This window comes from Pteropus alecto, unplaced genomic scaffold (genome assembly GCF_000325575.1).
Source record: "Pteropus alecto unplaced genomic scaffold, ASM32557v1 scaffold3, whole genome shotgun sequence".
Lineage (NCBI taxonomy): Eukaryota > Metazoa > Chordata > Mammalia > Chiroptera > Pteropodidae > Pteropus > Pteropus alecto.
The window spans coordinates 42,819,130-42,839,509 of NW_006442484.1; the positions used below are offsets into that span (position 1 = coordinate 42,819,130).

At 41.8% G+C, this 20,380-nt stretch overlaps 2 protein-coding genes across 6 annotated transcripts in view; both read left to right on the forward strand.

The window, feature by feature from the left end:
* Positions 1-15,046, forward strand: part of METAP1D (methionyl aminopeptidase type 1D, mitochondrial) — a 70,410-nt gene extending 55,364 nt beyond the window's left edge. For 3 of the 4 annotated variants that reach the window (XM_006921193.3, XM_025039495.1, XM_025039496.1), the window contains 5 exons: positions 2,380-2,543; positions 9,195-9,292; positions 10,590-10,637; positions 14,413-14,491; positions 14,620-15,046. In XM_006921193.3, coding sequence (XP_006921255.1) covers positions 2,380-2,543; positions 9,195-9,292; positions 10,590-10,637; positions 14,413-14,491; positions 14,620-14,698 — 468 coding nt within the window. In that variant the 3' untranslated portion in view covers positions 14,699-15,046. Of the gene's footprint in view, positions 1-2,379; positions 2,544-9,194; positions 9,293-10,589; positions 10,638-13,456; positions 13,505-14,412; positions 14,492-14,619 lie in introns of all 4 variants that reach the window. The other variant, XM_015596789.2, reaches the window with a different exon arrangement.
* Positions 15,047-19,073: 4,027 nt separating this feature from the next.
* DLX1 (distal-less homeobox 1) overlaps positions 19,074-20,380 on the forward strand; it is a 5,000-nt gene continuing 3,693 nt past the window's right edge. Inside the window, exons 1-2 of one of the 2 annotated variants that reach the window (XM_025039576.1) lie at positions 19,074-19,197; positions 19,633-20,312. In XM_025039576.1, coding sequence (XP_024895344.1) covers positions 20,000-20,312 — 313 coding nt within the window. In that variant the 5' untranslated portion in view covers positions 19,074-19,197; positions 19,633-19,999. The remainder of the gene's footprint in view (positions 19,198-19,632; positions 20,313-20,380) is intronic. The other variant, XM_025039577.1, reaches the window with a different exon arrangement.

Consider the following 20,380-nt stretch of genomic DNA (forward strand, 5'->3'; position numbering starts at 1 on the left):
TTAGGTACAAGTGGCAATGAAGTGAAACTTGGCATTCAGTAGTTGAGTTGTCACATATTTAGTTGTTTAAATTAATTCAACCTTTTCTTCATATCAGTTTGTGTGAAGATATAGCCAAAGGTTCTTTTATTGCTGATACTCTTCTCTCTGTCATTTTGTCCTACTTGGAATACTTGAACATTTGCTCTACACATATTCTGTTGATATCTTTCCAATTCAGAATCATGTAGAAGGAGGTATTTTACAAAGTGTACCTGAAATAAAGTACTTTTCACTATACACTTTTCTTTTGGATTATACCTGACCTGGGGGTTTTACGTTTATTATCTCACCTAATCACCCTCTAATGAAATATTGCTGCTTTGAAAGAAATCACACATGCTCTTCCCTACTGCTTCCAGTGCATCCAAAGAGGATATTCCATGTCTTTTTAAAGTTTCCTGAAGATTTTTAATACACACTTCCATTTTTAACATTAAAACGATTTCATAATTGCAAAATTTATAAAACAAAGTGAAATAATTTCAAGTGTCTAGAAATGTGAAGGAGTCAAGGAAACATATGTCAGTATCTTAAATTATATTCTTATGAAATAGTTCATTAAGTGAAAGACCCCATTATGAGATCCTAGATTTTATCAGAAAATACTCATTGCAATTTATAATTATGTTTAGCATATAACACAAGAAAATAGACTTCTTTCCCCTTGAAAATTGAATATTAAAAAATAGACAGTGTGACACCCTATAGTAGTTGCTCAATAAATATTAAATTAATGAAGTACAAAACGAGTAGTCTGTGGGTACAAACAGTAATTATAGATAACTGCTACAGACTTGCAAAAGTATTGTTATTGCTATATAACCACTCTCAAGTGATCATTTTGAAAGCTAGCAAAAGTAATACAAAAAGACAAATTAAAATTTTTGTTTGTTTTGTTTTTTGTTTTTATTCTCATTTTTTTTTCTTTTTCTTTTTTTTTTTATTTGGGGTGCCGAAACCTGGGATCGAACCAAGATTCTTAAAACACATTTTTACCTAAATAGCAGTTATACAAACCTTCAGTTACAAAAATTTTTAATTACTTTTTTATTAGTAAATATTATATAACATTAGAACTCGTACTTTCTTGGATTGCAAATGGGAATAAACTATAAAACACTGCAAGGTAATTAAGGTGCTTTGATATAGTAAAGAAAACACTGGATCAGAGGCCAGTAGTCCACCATATTAATCTGGATCTACTTTTGTATTCTGCCACTAAATTTAGACAAGTTACTTGTCTGCCTTAGTTTCCTGACTTATAAAATGAAAACATAATAAAGACTTTCTCTGCTTCCCTCACAGGGTGTAGGAGGTTTTTTATGTTGTTGTTTTTTTTTTTTAATGGAGAATAGTATACAGATTTAAGACATTAATTCAGTGTTAAAACAGAAAGTTCAGGTAAATATATTTTTATAACAATTTCTGCATTCCACTTCATGAGAAAGAGAAATGTGAAAAATAATTACATAGGGCAAATTTATACAAAATGGCAAATTCCAACCTATATCAATGGATCAATATTCAACCAGTCTTTTCTGCCTTTTACGCTTATTATAGTGTTCAGTAATTATTGATTTTTATAATGAATCTGGTATCTTTCAAGATACCAGAGACCTCTGAATCATTGAAGACTGAAAAAATTATGTTTTTTGCCATTTTATTCTTAACACTGTTTTGTTATATTCTAATTCTTTCAAAATTGGCATATAGTGTTTTCTGTTAACATTCCGCTATCTGGAACATTCTGTTAAGATTTACTTCCAGCAACATTTTTCATTCCTATATTGAGCCACTTCAGTTCTTGGAGCTAAATTCTCTTACTGTCTGTTATAACACTGACATATCTATCTTATTTCTTCTTGTCATTATCTATCACTCCCAAGTATAGAACTGGTAAATAAAAGATAAGGTATCTTCGTGACATTAACCTTCATGACTTTTCACTATGTCAAATACTTCTGGTTCTCTAAACCAGTTGTAATAATTGTGGGTCAGTGTCTTTGGTCACTAATTTTCGCATATATAGTTTTGTCTTCTCAAAAGTAAAGTCAGGAATCAAAATGTTACTCTAGCATTACTAATTATAATGCTGAAATAGCCATACTAGTTACTTATTTATTTTAAAATTTTGTAATATTATTGTATGGCTTCATCTTTTAAATTTCTGTAAGGTTTCAGTACATCTTTTTTCTTTTTTTTTGTAGATAAACTTAAGAGTAATTCTGGAAGGGTGAAACACATGAATCTACTAAATACATAAATGAATACAGGGTATAGTTTAGGAGAATAGGGTTTTAAACAAGGACATATTTTTAAATTTCTGCCTGTGTTTAGGTCTATTACAATGGCTACCATGGAGATACCTCTGAAACATTTTTGGTCGGCAATGTGGATGAATGTGGTAAAAAGTTAGTGGCGGTCGCCAAGAGGTGTAGAGATGAAGCGATTGCAGCTTGCAGAGCAGGGGCTCCCTTCTCCGTAATTGGAAACACAATTAGGTAAGCCTTACACTGACAAGTAAAGGGAGGGTTGGCAAATGGTACAAAGGTTATTGGTGGCTTGGTATAAAGTTGATGACATGTTTTATGATTCAGAACCATCATTTCAGTCTAATATCAGTATGTGAACTGCCAGGCTGCAATGTTGTTTCTGGGGTTAAAAAAAAAAAAAAAGATTAAAAATAAGTGAATTATATCAGGGTCAGCAAAGAAACTTATAGGAGCAGCAAGCAATATTTATATGACCGCTTTAGTTTTAGCTTGACATGCGTGTCTGTAGTGTTCCTTTACTCAAAAATCACACCTAACAGGGAAGAAAGTACCTAAGAAGGGGCTAAGCATCCTCACACTTCATTAATAAGACAGGAGAAAAGCTAAATTTTATAAAGGAGTGAAGTGACATGTATTCCTATGATACAGAGGTAAAAAGCATTAGCTTAAAGCAAGCCTTACCTTTCAAATTAGTGGGTTAGCAAATAGCCTGAAAGAGTGATCTTCTGTCCTTTTTTGCCAGGTTCATTTTTTTCTGTAAACCATTGTTTATTTTCCACACAGCATTCTACATTTGCTTTTTAAGTGTATGTGTATTTTCTGAATTCAAGACTTTCCTTTGTAATCTGTCACCTACTTTTAGATCTTTTTTTCTCCATAATTGTTTTGAAGTAGACATGCAGAATATATGTTTTCATTTAAAAGTAACGCATTTTGTTAAAGATGATCACATCACTACCTTTTAAAGCACCGTTCTCATTAATGTGAACCATTGAATACTTCCAGTTTGTCTAAAGGATGGACAGCTTAGTCACCTTGAAAAGATGGTGCCTTTTTTCTTCATAAGACTTCAAATACTTTAACAAAAAAAAAGGCAGTAAAATATCAGTTAAATGTATTTATGGCTTTAAAAATATTGTAACAGTGTCTGAATCAAACTTTAGTAAAATCTCTTTGGGTTATATCTGAGAAGCTTTTATTGAAGACTTTGAACAAAATTGTGTTTTTGACAGTTTTAAATTATAGGCTAACTAGCCTGGGAAAAAAGGATAGTGTCTCTCTGTTCTTTCATAGGAAATGTTGAATCAGACCCCTACTGAGAAAAGAAATTTAATGCATATCTCACTATCTTAGTGTCCATGAATATAATAGAAATGAATTCAAAATGCAGTTTTATTTTTGCAAATGGGATGAGTCGATAGATGTACCTCATATTTTTGAACACCTAGGGTTCAACAAATTTACTGGTGGTGCTCTTGCATTTTAACAAAATTTATTCTTCAGTAGAAGGGGGCAGAGAACACTAGATTCTTATTCAAGCATTCTATCGAGCTCTGCATTCATGGCTGTGTCTAAAGGGCATGTCAGCCTTTGATTCTCTCTGAGAGGTAATTATCCTTTTCCTGTCACGGAACAACAAATGATAGCTAACTACAGAGGCACATTTGCAGTAGTCACATTCATCAACTGCAGAAAAAAAAATTCAATTTAATTGTGCAACACAGCTGCACATGGGCTTTTGAGCATTTCTGTTGTTCTCCCTGTCTCGCTATTCCTCCCTCCAGATCTATTTTTTAAACTTTTTTTCTGGTTATTTTTTCCCCTTTTTGTCTCTTCTTCCATTTTTACTCTCTGTACTTTCTTGTTAAAGTAATTTTCCTTTGTGGCTCTCATTCTTTTTTCCCCATTGAAGGCTATGAATGTAGAAAATTATCACAATTACTCATATAATTGAGCCTCTTTGTAGCAAGTGCAACTCCAGTAGCCTTTCTCCATCATGAAAATGGTTTCATTATAGGGTTTTTCATATTCTCTGACACCATCTACACAGAGGAACAGGCGTGCAGATGAGATGTACTAGGAACAGGCTAGATCAGTAAGGTCACAGTAGGAATAATTAGCTCTGCTATGGAAAGAGCATCTAGGCCTTTTACTGCTACATAAATGTACTGTCCGTGGCTTTTAGTCACAAAAAAACTTACTAACAAATGGAGCTCCCGCCTACTACTTTGAAAAAAAGATTTGTATCAACACTACAATTTTCCATCATTAAGACTAATAACACAGAGCCTAGTATACATCAAGGGGAATAAAAAGAAAAATCTCACATTCAAGTGGCGGCTGGGTGCTGACCTTTGTTCCCTTTTTTTGTGTATGACTTAACTCTTTACAAAAAAGAGCCACACGCCACACCAACATGCAGGTGAACTCCAGCTAGTACTAGCAAAGCATAGCATTCAATCGGAAAATCTGATAAATCTCCATGCAGGATAATGCATTTCATTACATATTCACTACATTAATTCTAGCTACATAAAAAAAAGAAGAAGAGTAGAATTGAAAGTGACATTGGATTTTAGCTATTTGGATGCAAAGGTCAGCTTTCGAAGAGTATGAATTTGCATGTACAAGCTCCTTTGAAAATCAGATCAGTCCCAACAACTGCACTTACAAAACTATGAGAAAAATAACAGACAATGAACTTTTTACTTTTACCCTAATACATTTTCATTATTTAGATGGTTTACGTCTGTTACTGGGCAGGAAACTGGCCCCGATTCTAACAAATGTTTATTCTAATGTGTTAAAGCAATGTTTCTGGACATCTATTATTTCACCTTTTCTTATTCCAGCAACATCTTAATGGAGTAAATAAACAAGCAATCTCCACCTTTAAGGCAAAAGTACTTGGAATCATTGCAGTCTAAAGGTTTACAAACATCTTTCAACTCAGTCTCGTATATTTTAAGATATTCATCATTTTTTGCATAGCCTCCCGCTACCGATACATCATGAAAAGAACATTCAAGCATCTTTTATTAGTACAATGTTACCAAAAACCTGGTGATCTTTACAGGAAATTTTGAAATTCTCTGAAGCCTGAAGGATAGGCTAATCTCTCTGGAGAAGTATTGGCTAAAGTAGTTTAATGAAAACAATTCTCTATGTGTCCTTTTGCTGCATGAGGGGTGGCTAGTGAACTTTAGGTTATAGTGTTATTATCCTCACTGTAGCCCGTTCGCTTTAAAATATTTCTAAATCTGTGTTTTTGTCATTATCTCTAGATGATATGATCTGTACATATGAGAATATTGTGAATGTGTAGATTCATGCATCACAAACATATGACAGTTCAATCAAAAATAATTTAAACGTATACTTGTAAATGTCATGATGAAAGTATCAATAAGTGGTTTTTAATGTTTAATTCATAAGTATATGTTTTGATATTAATTTAGAAGAATATAAAGCAGATTTTTAAAAATAATCTCTTTCTATTAGATTATGCACATTTAAACAATAAGTGGCTCAGGCAAAATAAGTCATTTTAATGTCATCTGTGATGGATTTTTCTTGACAGCTACTGTAAATTACAATTACACTGCTTCTCTCTGCACATGAAAGTAAGCATTGCAATAAATTATCTTTTATTTCAATCTATCATGTCTGCTTTTCAGAAACAGAAAACCTCAAATAAAAGTTCAGTACTATTGTAGGAAAATTCAATAATTCGTGATCCAGTTTGAAACAAAAAAGTACCAGTCTTTTGGAAAACAGTTGTTGGCTTTCAAAAATATTACTAATTGTATTTAAACATTCTTTGTCATTAGAGAGAATCTTTGGACTTATGAATTTCTTCATTCAAAGACTACTGCTTAAAATAAAAATCTAGAAAGATTAAGGTAAAATTCCATAACTTAGAAAATCAGGCACTATTTGAGATCCTTTAATTAGAGAGAGGTGACTATTTAGAGAGTAGTGCTGTTTAAAAGATTCATGTAAAAATGTTAGTAAAACTATTTCCATGTGCATTTTTATTTCGTTAGAAGAGTATGTACTTAAATATAGTACTCCTCTGCCCTCTTGGGGAATGTATTCTTAGTCGTTGAGATATGTTAAGAATTTTAATTTATCCAGACAATATTTCAATTGAGGAAAACTGCCTCATCCTTGAGATTACTTTTTCAACTATAAACTATAACTTAAACGTGAACTCTAATAATACATTATAATTTAAAAGTAAGTTCATAAACTACTTTTATGCATCTTCCTCCTCTTCCCTCCTCCCTCTTCCCAAATATTCCATATGAAGGGCTTCAAATTATAAATGTGCTCAGGCTCATGCAGAAGTGTCCTATCGTCTTAGAGGACTTTTAGTTAGAAAAAATCAGAACAATCAGAAACTCTTACCAGGAGTTTTTTTTCAGTAGGTTTCAACAAAAAGGAGGGGGATTTCATTGGCGAAATGTCCAGGGCAAGAAGATGCTAGTGTTCAGAAACAGGTCGTGGCTGTGCCGTGGCTGGTGTTAGGAAGCACCTACAGCACTTCTCGGGCACCCTGCCCACCCAGCTGTTTCTATCTTCCCCAACACACCAGTCAAGAAAAGCACACACACTCCACCTTCTCATGCCACAGTTAGTGTGACCAGTACTCGCTTTCTTGTTAGAGTGGAATTTGCTACCACAAGTCACTTGGATTGTCTGTATGAAGTTAGATTTAAGCCCTAGAATCAGATAAGTAATCTTGTGCTTCCCATGTATTCCAAAATAATAGAAGGGGTGTGCTTTTAAATAACAATTAGGAGGATTAATGAGATTTTATCCCATTTAGTCCCATTAAGTATGTGTTAAAAAAGCTAACTACCAACCCAAAAGGAAAATACTATGAAAAGCAAACAGAAGTGTATACTTAGCTCCTGGGAATCAAGCATTGAGATGGGTGCTCAACCAAGGAACTGAGGGAAATTTGTTCTGTTCTTTTCCTCTTTCTACATGGCTGTGAAATCCTCTGACCTTTGCATTCATGACACATACATTCTATGAAATTCCAGCAGGATCCAGGCAGTAAATTGTTATAGGAGAATGCACTCGGATATCTTTAGCCACCTAGTAATTGCACAGCTTCTTTTATGAAGAGGAACGAGAGGTGTGATGGGGGGAGGGGCCCCAAGTGTTTTTTTCAGAGTGGGCTTTCTTCCTCTCCTCTCATCGGAAATTAAAATGAAGATTGCCATTGTAACACACATTTAAGATGTAGCTGTGATGCCTGCCAATCAGAGCCTTAAAAAAAAAAAAGCTAGTTTGTTTTTTTTAAGAAAAGAAAATAGAAGAACGGTTTATATTGAATGATCTTAGAATCACCAAGGTTTGTTGAGAATGAAATAACATAATTTACAGGTTTAGGTAGAACCCATTCTTGTAAAAGACATCTAAATCATTATATCTTGTTTAACAATATCTCTTCCACCCTCTCTATCCACTCTGCATCCTCAGTTTCTATTCAGAAATTCTGTGGTACAAATAGAAAAGCCTTGGAAAACTTGTTTAACCTCCTGCCCGAAGAGCAAAGACACACAGAAATAACCATAACCATAAAGTACAACTTAGATAAAAACATTGACTTATCATTCCTGTCCTCAACACATACGTAGTTTACTTATTTTTTGTGGTATCAGTTACATGGAAATCAAATCTGAATGAGAGTCTGCCCATCTGCTATTTATAGTGATGTCCTGGTCTAAGTGAAGAAGATATTTTACAGATCTGGAGATGAAGTTTAAAAATGTTTAGAGAAAAGTTTGTTGACGTGAATGCTCATAAAAAGGCTGGCTAAACACCTTTGAGTTCGTGTTAAACTAAATGGAGGCTCTTTTGGAAACTCTAGTTTTGGATCTAAGAACTTTGGTTTTATTAAGACTTTAAACAATGGTCTTGTAAATCCCAATCCATTGTTACGGTTAAGGTTAAGGCACTATGCTCTTCATCCCCATGAAAATATAAATTGTTAATGGAATATATGTTCTTGTCTTTCTGGTGCTCCCAGAAATAAACATGTGCACCTGATTTCAAAAACAACTTCTTAACCTTGTAGGTGAAGATTTTAAGATTGTGTTCTATGGGCCGGGTTTCATATATGTGGAATAGATGAAACTCAAATGATTTGCATGTAGAAATAACTAATGAAGCATTAAGAATTAGGAGTTATAATACTAGCTTCTCTTAAGCATCACAGTGATTAGAAAGCATCCATTATGAATCTTGTTAATAGTGTAAGTCTTGACTAGAAATCCTAAATGATCTCAAAGTTTCCAAGTGTTTCAAGAATATGGACGAAGCTGATTTGACCTTTTGTATGAATTTGTCTATTTACAAAATGTATACTGTTTTGAAATAGACCAGAATAAGGGAATTATAGAACTAGAAAGCCATGTTTCTAGATCATAATTTTTTTCTGTTTGCTTTCCAAATCAGTAGTATTTTGAACAGTCTTTTTGTGAAACTCCATACACACCAAGCAGGTTTTTATGACCTGCATTACATGCACATGTATTTTGGTTATATTGATCTATACACGTGTGCATGCATAGTCATTCGGTGTCTAAAAATAGCCTCGTTTGAATGCTGGACTAAGGTAAATGAAGTTAAACTACTGTGTTAGATACATGTCTTTTTTTCTTCGTTTATCCAAAGGGAGTTGTTACAAGCTGTGGCAAAAAAATTTAAATTATTCCAGAAGGATGAAAACATATTGCTATTATCTTACTCTAAATATAACTGATTTTTTCTTTTTCAGGGAATATTTTAAAGTGACTGTTTTATTTATATGTGCATTAAAAACTTATCTAATTTAATTAAATATTTCGTTGGTTACTTTTAAAGCCACATAACTCATCAGAATGGTTTGCAAGTCTGTCCACATTTTGTGGGACATGGAATAGGATCTTACTTCCATGGACATCCAGAAATTTGGCATCATGGTAAGAAACCTAATTTGAGAACTGTTTATTGAATGGAACAGGATAAGGCAGTTTTGCTCCTCAAACTCTAACTTTGAATCCACATTATCATCATTTTGTGTGTGTGTGTTGGCGGGGGGGTTACTTAATCATAACCAGCACATTACTATGTTACTGGATTGGAGCCCAGTAGTTTCAAACCTAGCATAAGGTTTATTTTTATTTTTATTTTTTTATTTTTTATCTTCTTCTGAAGGGCGATGGCTAGAAGGCACTAGGAATATTTGTCTAGAAAAAGTTACTAAAAACAAAATGCCACTGCATCAGTGTCCCAGCAGCATGCACATATGACTGTTTTCTGTTTTTCTTTTTCTACCCGCTTCTCTAACCGCTGACTGTTGTGGTTAAATTTCATTACATCCTACACAATGTTGACAGCTGATGTATTTAGCAGCATGTACTCTTTAGTGATTTCTAGATTATATCCACTCTGTGTTCCTTCCCCAGAATCTCATGTTTTTCACTGTGTACCCTACAGTGGGGAGGCAGGAGTGGGCCAGAAGGGGTGGGAGGACTGAGATTAGGGCAAGAGGCAGTTCTCTGGAGTGCTCCCAAGTGGGGTGCACATCTGCACAAGGCCCAAAGGAAAGTTGGTCCTGAGGCCTTGCCCTGTGTGCTTGAGGTGGGAGCATCCCTCAGAAAACCCCTGGAGACCCAGCAGGTCAGAACTCCCTTTCACCAAAGAGCTCCACCTGAGGCAACTCAAAAGAGGTCTAGGCAGGAGTGCAGAAAGGGCTTCTCAGACATGTGCCCCACCCAGAACCTGCATTTGGAAATATTTGAAGTCATCCCAGTCCTTGCCTCCTACTCCAACCTGCACCCCAGGTAGCTGTCTTCCCTTTGCATCTGTTCCCCCAACATGTCTTTCTCTTTGGGGTGGGAGTGAGGCACAAGACCCAGGACCCAGCTAGCCAGGAGACCTCAGAGCAAGTGGCCAGAGGACAGTGGAAGGGGAGAGAATCCCGACAAGTGTCTAAAACACCCAGGCTGCCCCTGCTAGGCCTCGGCACACCCTTCTTTGGGGTCTTGATCCCAAGTGCAGAAAATGCAAAGGCTAAGGCCCAGGAGCCCTATGTTTAACCCCTGGGTGGTAGCCAGCACCCAGGATTCTAGAAACCTGCACCCTTTCTTTTACCCTAAAAGAAAAAAAAATAAATTACCAAGTTTTTTGTACAGCTCAAAACCTCTAATTCTGTTTCTCTCTATCCTCTCTATTTCCCATTCCCACTCCCCTTAACCCATGTTTTTTGTTTTGCAGCAAATGACAGTGATCTACTCATGGAGGAGGGAATGGCGTTCACCATAGGTCAGTGACTGAGCTCCTCATGAGAAAACGGTGGCTTTCCCCGTGGTAAACAGCAGCGCTGGCCTAGGCCAGACAGTCCCATGAAGGACTAATAAAGCCAATCACCATAATGAAATAATTCAGATGCGTAGTAAATCTGATTAAATAATATCCTTGAGCCCCATCTTCCTAAATCAGATACTTACCGACACATTTAGAAGACGGCAGCCGTCCAACCCTCTAATTCTGTTACCAGCATAATGTGGTGTTTGGTTGGGTGTGTGTGTGTGTGTGTGTGTGTGCGCGTGCATGTGTGTGTGTGTGTGTGTGTTCATTAACACCCAGTAACGAGAAGAAATAAGTTTGTTGACGTGAATGCTCATAAAAAGGCTGGCTAAACACCTTTGAGTTCGTGTTAAACTAAATGGAGGCTCTTTTGGAAACTCTAGTTTTGGATCTAAGAACTTTGGTTTTATTAAGACTTTAAACAATGGTCTTGTAAATCCCAATCCATTGTTACGGTTAAGGTTAAGGCACTATGCTCTTCATCCCCATGAAAATATAAATTGTTAATGGAATATATGTTCTTGTCTTTCTGGTGCTCCCAGAAATAAACATGTGTACCTGATTTCAAAAACAACTTCTTAACCTTGTAGGTGAAGATTTTAAGATTGTATTCTATGGGCCGGGTTTCATATATGTGGAATAGATGAAACTCAAATGATTTGCATGTAGAAATAACTAATGAAGCATTAAGAATTAGGAGTTATAATACTAGCTTCTCTTAAGCATCACAGTGATTAGAAAGCATCCATTATGAATCTTGTTAATAGTGTAAGTCTTGACTAGAAATCCTAAATGATCTCAAAGTTTCCAAGTGTTTCAAGAATATGGACGAAGCTGATTTGACCTTTTGTATGAATTTGTCTATTTACAAAATGTATACTGTTTTGAAATAGACCAGAATAAGGGAATTATAGAACTAGAAAGCCATGTTTCTAGATCATAATTTTTTTCTGTTTGCTTTCCAAATCAGTAGTATTTTGAACAGTCTTTTTGTGAAACTCCATACACACCAAGCAGGTTTTTATGACCTGCATTACATGCACATGTATTTTGGTTATATTGATCTATACACGTGTGCATGCATAGTCATTCGGTGTCTAAAAATAGCCTCGTTTGAATGCTGGACTAAGGTAAATGAAGTTAAACTACTGTGTTAGATACATGTCTTTTTTTCTTCGTTTATCCAAAGGGAGTTGTTACAAGCTGTGGCAAAAAAATTTAAATTATTCCAGAAGGATGAAAACATATTGCTATTATCTTACTCTAAATATAACTGATTTTTTCTTTTTCAGGGAATATTTTAAAGTGACTGTTTTATTTATATGTGCATTAAAAACTTATCTAATTTAATTAAATATTTCGTTGGTTACTTTTAAAGCCACATAACTCATCAGAATGGTTTGCAAGTCTGTCCACATTTTGTGGGACATGGAATAGGATCTTACTTCCATGGACATCCAGAAATTTGGCATCATGGTAAGAAACCTAATTTGAGAACTGTTTATTGAATGGAACAGGATAAGGCAGTTTTGCTCCTCAAACTCTAACTTTGAATCCACATTATCATCATTTTGTGTGTGTGTGTTGGCGGGGGGGTTACTTAATCATAACCAGCACATTACTATGTTACTGGATTGGAGCCCAGTAGTTTCAAACCTAGCATAAGGAGGTTTATTTTTTTTATTTTTTTATTTTTTTATCTTCTTCTGAAGGGCGATGGCTAGAAGGCACTAGGAATATTTGTCTAGAAAAAGTTACTAAAAACAAAATGCCACTGCATCAGTGTCCCAGCAGCATGCACATATGACTGTTTTCTGTTTTTCTTTTTCTACCCGCTTCTCTAACCGCTGACTGTTGTGGTTAAATTTCATTACATCCTACACAATGTTGACAGCTGATGTATTTAGCAGCATGTACTCTTTAGTGATTTCTAGATTATATCCACTCTGTGTTCCTTCCCCAGAATCTCATGTTTTTCACTGTGTACCCTACAGTGGGGAGGCAGGAGTGGGCCAGAAGGGGTGGGAGGACTGAGATTAGGGCAAGAGGCAGTTCTCTGGAGTGCCCCCAAGTGGGGTGCACATCTGCACAAGGCCCAAAGGAAAGTTGGTCCTGAGGCCTTGCCCTGTGTGCTTGAGGTGGGAGCATCCCTCAGAAAACCCCTGGAGACCCAGCAGGTCAGAACTCCCTTTCACCAAAGAGCTCCACCTGAGGCAACTCAAAAGAGGTCTAGGCAGGAGTGCAGAAAGGGCTTCTCAGACATGTGCCCCACCCAGAACCTACATTTGGAAATATTTGAAGTCATCTCAGTCCTTGCCTCCTACTCCAACCTGCACCCCAGGTAGCTGTCTTCCCTTTGCATCTGTTCCCCCAACATGTCTTTCTCTTTGGGGTGGGAGTGAGGCACAAGACCCAGGACCCAGCTAGCCAGGAGACCTCAGAGCAAGTGGCCAGAGGACAGTGGAAGGGGAGAGAATCCCGACAAGTGTCTAAAACACCCAGGCTGCCCCTGCTAGGCCTCGGCACACCCTTCTTTGGGGTCTTGATCCCAAGTGCAGAAAATGCAAAGGCTAAGGCCCAGGAGCCCTATGTTTAACCCCTGGGTGGTAGCCAGCACCCAGGATTCTAGAAACCTGCACCCTTTCTTTTACCCTAAAAGAAAAAAAAATAAATTACCAAGTTTTTTGTACAGCTCAAAACCTCTAATTCTGTTTCTCTCTATCCTCTCTATTTCCCATTCCCACTCCCCTTAACCCATGTTTTTTGTTTTGCAGCAAATGACAGTGATCTACTCATGGAGGAGGGAATGGCGTTCACCATAGGTCAGTGACTGAGCTCCTCATGAGAAAACGGTGGCTTCCCCCGTGGTAAACAGCAGCGCTGGCCTAGGCCAGACAGTCCCATGAAGGACTAATAAAGCCAATCACCATAATGAAATAATTCAGATGCGTAGTAAATCTGATTAAATAATATCCTCGAGCCCCATCTTCCTAAATCAGATACTTACCGACACATTTAGAAGACGGCAGCCGTCCAACCCTCTAATTCTGTTACCAGCATAATGTGGTGTTTGGTTGGGTGTGTGTGTGTGTGTGTGTGTGCGCGTGCATGTGTGTGTGTGTGTGTGTGTTCATTAACACCCAGTAACTAGAAGCAATTATGTCCCTTCCTCCCTGTCAGCAAGTGGCATGTACTCTCTGGCGGCCCATTCCTGGCTGATCATGTGCTTGGTGTCACCACCAAATTCCAATCACCTAAGACCCCGAAGGCACGATAGTTCTGACTGTGGGACTTAATGGAGAAGCAATTAGAGTGAAATAGGAAAATTGTTATTTGCTGATTAATGAACATTTTGAGCATGTTTTAAAAATTCAAATATTTTTTAAAAGTGACTGATATTTGTAAGAGGGACTGGTGTTTGGGTGGTTATTATCCACAGGGTCTTAATTAAGGCTTGATTAAAATGCCCTTTTTTCTCTAAAAAAATTATGAAATAGGCAACTTCATACATTTGAATGCTGAGCATTTCCTCTTCCTACTGTTTAGTTTGTAGTATACTATGTAAGCAACATCAATTATCAGCCTTTGAAAGATGACAACATGAACCCGCGGGGGGAGTACTTGGGAGAAGGGGAGAGAACCTTCTAATTCTCTTTTTTGATAATCAGCGGAAACAATGTTTGACAAGAATCTGATTAGATCACTCCAATAAATATTTTCCCTCTTACAGAGCCAATCATAACAGAGGGATCTCCTGAATTTAAAGTACTGGAGGATGCATGGACTGTGGTCTCCCTGGACAATCAAAGGTGTTTGCTTTCTGCCCCGTTGCTTTTAAATTGTATGGGAAGGGAAGCTTCGTCCGAAGGCGCTGGCGAGCGGCTGCTCCCCGCCCGCCGGCGCTCGCGCGGGTCCTGACCAGTGCGGTGTGTTTCAGGTCCGCCCAGTTCGAGCACACCGTTGTCATCACGTCGGGGGGCGCACAGATCCTGACCAAACTGCCCCACGAGGCTTGAGGAGCGGCTTAAAGGTTGCAGAGGCTGGGCGCCTTTTCTCCTAAATTGCTGAAGTCCAGCTGGAGAACTTTTAGAAGAAACAGGCGCACAGCAGGTCGCGCACTAACCTACTTCTCACCTAGTAGCTTCATGGAAAAATCCGGGGAAGAATTGGGGTAATTGGGAACTCAGATCTGAAGCCCTGTGTGGCCGCGCGGCTTCGGAGAGACGGATCCCGGCGTGGGGCTCGGCTTACCAGCTCGGGAAACGCTTATGGAGGGGAATGGTGATGCCCCCGTTTGAAAGACGAGATGCATTTTTTTCTTACCCGTGTTTTGACTGCCCTAGTAAAAAACTTTCATAAACCCATTGTGTCTGCGATCTGAAAGTTACTTGGGCTCGGAGAGGAGGGTAGGTGGTTAATTTTTGAGTCTCTGAACTTTTCACGTGGCCGCACAGAAAGAAAAACCCGAACCTAGCTGTTAGCTGAGAATTTTTCTAGTCTCTTTTTCCCCCCTTGCGAATCCCACTTTGGCTGGCCCCGAGGGCGGTCGCAGAGCCCCCTGCTCCCAGCCCTCTGGTTCTTTCCCCCTTCATAGCCGCTTTGCGATGAAAAGATCAGTAGGAATGAAAGGGTTGGTTACAAACATTTCCTTGCCTGTGGACCCGGGGCCTGGCTGTTCTGCAGAGCTTTATCAATCTAAAAATATGATTTTCCTGGTCCCCTGCGGCTGCTCCTCCGCGGCCTTCATCCTGCCCTGCGGGACCATCCCAGAGGTTACTTTTGTGAGACCTAAAACAGATGCGCACGCGCGCGACCATTTGCTGCACTAGAAATTGGAGCATCGGCCCCAGGCCGGTCTAGCGCCTAAACTAACCTCTCCCCGTGCTGGCCCCTTCGGACCTAAGTTCAGGCACTGGAGACGTAGAAGATCACAGCAAGAGGAGATTCTGGAACTTTTGAGGGCAAGGGCCTAGTTAGCCTGATTGGAGCCGGTGAGTTACATTCCAGTACCTCCCTCCAGCAGGCAGCTCCACCTGCTTCAGAAGCAGGAAATTCAAGGCCCCATATCCTGCATCTCCTAAGGCCCATTTCTGTCTCAAGTACTCTCTCTTCTCTTGCATAGTCTCCCCAGGACCTGTTCATACTTGGGCTCAGGGGTGAAAAGGTATTGGGCCTATAGCAAACCAGGTATAAAGTAGTTCCCTTTGGTCATGGTTTTAGGAACGACTCCAGTTAGGGTGTCCTGGCAGTCAGTGGTTGTGCTAACTCTTGTTTCTACGGAAGCAGTTTTGCAAAGTTGCCATCCACTAAATATAGCTTGGGCTGGAGAGCCAAGGAAATGTGGGCACCAGTAGTTGCCATGACAGGTGGCCTCTGTGATTGGGTCCCAAGAGCCAGCTCCTCTTTGTGACACTGAGTGGTGGGAAAAGAAAAAACTGAGGCCAGAGAGCATGCTGGAAAAAGTGTTCAGGTAAAGCTTTTTCCTGAACTCTCAGTTCTCTTAGGGGTCCTCCAACCCCTCCAGCTTTCTTTCTCTGTGTCCAGTAATGAAGAATTTGGACAGAGATGATTCCAATGCTAGTGGCTCCAAGGGCTAGAAAAAAATGAGTTGAACATTTACAAGGTCCATGGAAAAACTTCTGGGGTCCTGGAGAGTTGGCCAAGAAAACACCTAGAGATAGGCTGCTGCCTGGAACGACCTGGAGTCTCTAGAGAGGAATAAGGCCCAGATGGCTTTGGAAGAGGTTTGCCAGAGAATGACTTCGCATTGCAATGATTAGCCCTGTATCTTATCTATGGATCAGTTTACTCCGAGGTTCCCCAAGAATAATTTTATTAGAACCATAGGATTTTACTAACTACTGGGATAACAGGCTTCTGCAGCAATTATTCCCAGGTGGAGGTATTTATGGGACAGGTTTATAATCCCATTTATTAAAGTAACCTATGGTTTAAACATTATACATATGTGTATATATACCAGAATCAGCCAATACTCTGCAGCTCCCTAGGCAACAAACTTCATTTAGAGCGAATTCCGTTTAGCATGCTTTGAAGCTGAAGTTAGGAAGCAGATTTTAAAAACACTTTGTCCATCCCACCCCCTGCCCGCCACTCCTCATCCCTGCCAGCTGCTGGCCCCAAACCTCACCCAGGGCGACCGGGAATCCAGCCCTCGCGTGGCTACAGCTAACACTACCAGGCGCCCAGTCCTACAGTGTCTCCAAAAGATTCTACTCGTAATGCGGGACTTTCGGGATAAATAGGAGAGTTTTGTTTCCTCTCGGGGTTGGGACTGGCAAAGATCTAAGCAAACCAGCTTTTCAGAACAGGTGTCGCCTTAGCGGGGCTGGGGGTGGGGGTGGGAGGGCTCACAGAATAGAGATAAGATCGCAGTTTGAGAAGCTAGTCAAGGCCGGCGTCTACGCGCCAGAGCGTCCCGGCTCAGCCGCCCCTCCCTTGACCTGCTTCTCTAGGGCTAAGAAATAATTCCGGAGTGCAGACAGCCCTTCGCCCACATATAATTCATTTGTAAAATAAGCAAGGCTTTGAAATCTTTTCCCGAGGGGGAGCGTGCGGGTCCTTTGTTTCCCGGAGCCAGCCTCGTCCCCTGCGCTACGAATGGCTTGGATTTCCCCCTCCAGCTGTGGACGGATCGAGAGCCCTGGAGACAGTCGCGACCTGTGGCCGCCTCGCTCCCTTTACCCCACCCTGCAGTTCTCTGCTATAAACTGGTCCTGAGCCGCCCAGCCGTCGGGTTTCCTCACGCGTTGCCCTGAGCACGGGGAGTCGCGAGCCACGCTTCCCTCGGTCCCAACCTCGACCACGCGCCAGCTGCGGCGATCACTTACGTGGGCAGGGCCCGCGAGGTGCTCGGGAGACCAGGGGCCCCGGCGGCATCCGTGCTGCTGTACAGGGCGCACCGAGCCACATTCCACACCCCCAAACAGGCGCTAGGAAGGTGCAATTAAAACCACAAGTGCCACACGGGAACCGAGAGGAGTCGAGCGGCTCTGGGAGTTGTCTGGTAGTGTAGTCATTAGCTGGTTGTTGCTACAAAGCATCACCGCGTGGTTGGGTGATTAAGAAAAAAAAAATCTTTTTAAACGTTGGCAAACCCGTTATTGGTTTGGAGGATTGGTTGTAGTTGTCTCTCTCTCCTCTCCCACTCTCTCTCTCTCTCTCTCCCTCTCGCTCTTTCTCTCTCTCTCTCTCTCTTTTTTTTTTTTTGCTTTTGTTTTTACTCCAACCACGCTGCCTGAAATATTTTTACCCCCAACATCGTGCCCTTACACCAAATGAGAGGAATTCCACGGGCAGCTGCTGCTGCTGCTGCTATAAAAGTTAAAAAAGAGAGAAGCCCATTCCACTAATATCTGTAACGACAGCACCGATGTAATTTGTTTTGAATGTTCATTTTTATTGGTGTTCCCGCTGCCAAAATGTGCTTGATTACAGAGGTTTGTCCTGTGATCATTGCGCGCTCCAGACAGGGGAAGGTGCATCGGCGAAGGTTCAGCTCAGGCCAGATCAAATCCCGGGCTGTTTAACGCTGAAAGGCTGCATGTTGCTATTAGTGTTAAATATATGGCTAATTATGCGTATGAAAATTAAACATCAGTGTTATGCTAATGGGGCGCCTTCAGCTGCGGATCCGAGCACTTGAGACTACCATTTAATCAAATGAATCAGTAACTAATACATCTGCACGTGTGAACTTTCACAAGATCATTTCCCCGGTCTCGTCACACCACTAAATTATGAAAGAAATAATTATCAACACTTTCTAATTACCTAACAAAGTAATTTGGAATTCACCGTGGAGCTGGAGGGATGGGGAACCAACAACCCCTCGAAGTCAGCGTGGTGCGTGCCACGCCTCGCCGGGGGTGGCTGTGTGGTTGTGACAACGGGAATCTTTTGTGCACTTTTCTGTACGTAGCACCCCAGAAGATAGAAGTCGCCTTGGCAGCTTTTGCCTCCACCAGCCCTGCCCCCAGCCCCAGTGGCGCACGTTTTGACCACTGGAAATGAGGATCCTGGCGATAATGGGAGACATGTCAACACAGAGACATGTGAGCCTACCATTGGCTTGGTTTTGCCGCGGGTTTCGGTGTCCCCCTGGACTCCTAAACCCCGATACTCTTGCCAGACCCCAGGAGGCCGGAAAATGACCACCTGGCGTCCGCAGGAGAAGCAGAACTGAGCCTGCAGTTTCCTCGCCTCCACTCGGCCCCGCGCCCTTGGGGCGAGTGAGCCCTGGGCGCTCTGCGCAGAGGGAGTGGAGAGGGGAGGAGGAGGCGGAGGAAGGTTGGGAGGGGAAGAGGGTGTGTGTGTGTTGGGGGGTGGGAGGCGGTGCGGCAGCTTTTCCTGGGAGGAGAAGCGCGAGTTCCTGGCTCTCCGCGCGCACTGCTTTAATCAGACCGGTGCAGCCTGGAGCGTGAGTGGCCAGCTGGGCCTGGAGCAATGCGAGCGGGCCCCAGCGAGCGGCGGCGGCGGCGAGGCGGCCGAGTGAGTGAGTTCGCCCAGGGGGCCCTAAACCTCACCCCAGAGATGTGGCAGAGCGGACCCAGGCGAGGGAGGGGCCGCCGGGAGAGCGCTGCGCTAAGGCACCAGACGCTGCAAAGGACAGCGCTCTCTCGGCCGCCTCCAGCTCCCCGCAGTGCACGGCTTCGCGCTCTTGAGGCCGCAGCCAGGCTCCAGAGCCGCCCCAGCTCAGCACCCGACTGGGCGGCAGCGGCTGGGATAGGGGTGCGGGTGTCCCGGGTGTTGGGGGTGGGAAGAAGGGAGGGATGATAGGAGGAGGGATGGGCCGCGGCCCTGAATCGCTGGTTGGTTTCGGGAAGTAAGGCGCACCGGGAGGCGGGAGGCTGAAGAACAGCAGGCCGCGGAGGTCCCGGCACGGGCGCTGCAGCCTATTGTGCGCCCCACACGGCGCGCTCTGTTGCAGAAGAGCCCCGGCCGGGAAGTGTGGACGCGTCTCTTCCCAGGCCGGGCCACCTCGCCCGCTCTAGTCCAGCGGAGCCGGAGCGCCTTGGACCAATCCCCGGTGATTATGCAAGGCAGCGGACCAATCAGCTCCGCCAGCTCATGAATATTTATGACCTTGGCTGAGTCAAAGCTTTGAAGCGAGTTTTGGGAGCTCCGCAGCATCATGCTTAGACTTTTCAAAGAGACAAACTCCATTTTCTTATGAATGGAAAGTGAAAACCCCTGTTCCGCTTAAATTGGGTTCCTTCCTGTCCTGAGAAACACAGAGACCCCCAAAGGAAAGCAGAAGAGAAAGAGAGACCCACACCCAGACCCCGCGAGAAGAGATGACCATGACCACCATGCCAGAAAGTCTCAACAGCCCCGTGTCGGGCAAGGCGGTGTTTATGGAGTTTGGGCCGCCCAACCAGCAAATGTCTCCTTCTCCCATGTCCCACGGGCACTACTCCATGCACTGTTTACACTCGGCGGGCCATTCGCAGCCCGACGGCGCCTACAGCTCAGCCTCGTCTTTCTCCCGACCGCTGGGCTACCCCTATGTCAACTCGGTCAGCAGCCACGCGTCCAGCCCCTACATCAGTTCCGTGCAGTCCTACCCGGGCAGCGCCAGCCTCGCCCAGAGCCGCCTAGAGGACCCAGGTACGTGCGCCTGCCAGGGAAAGGGAGAGGAAGAGGTACGAAGGGAGGGAGGGGAAGAGGGAGGGTGG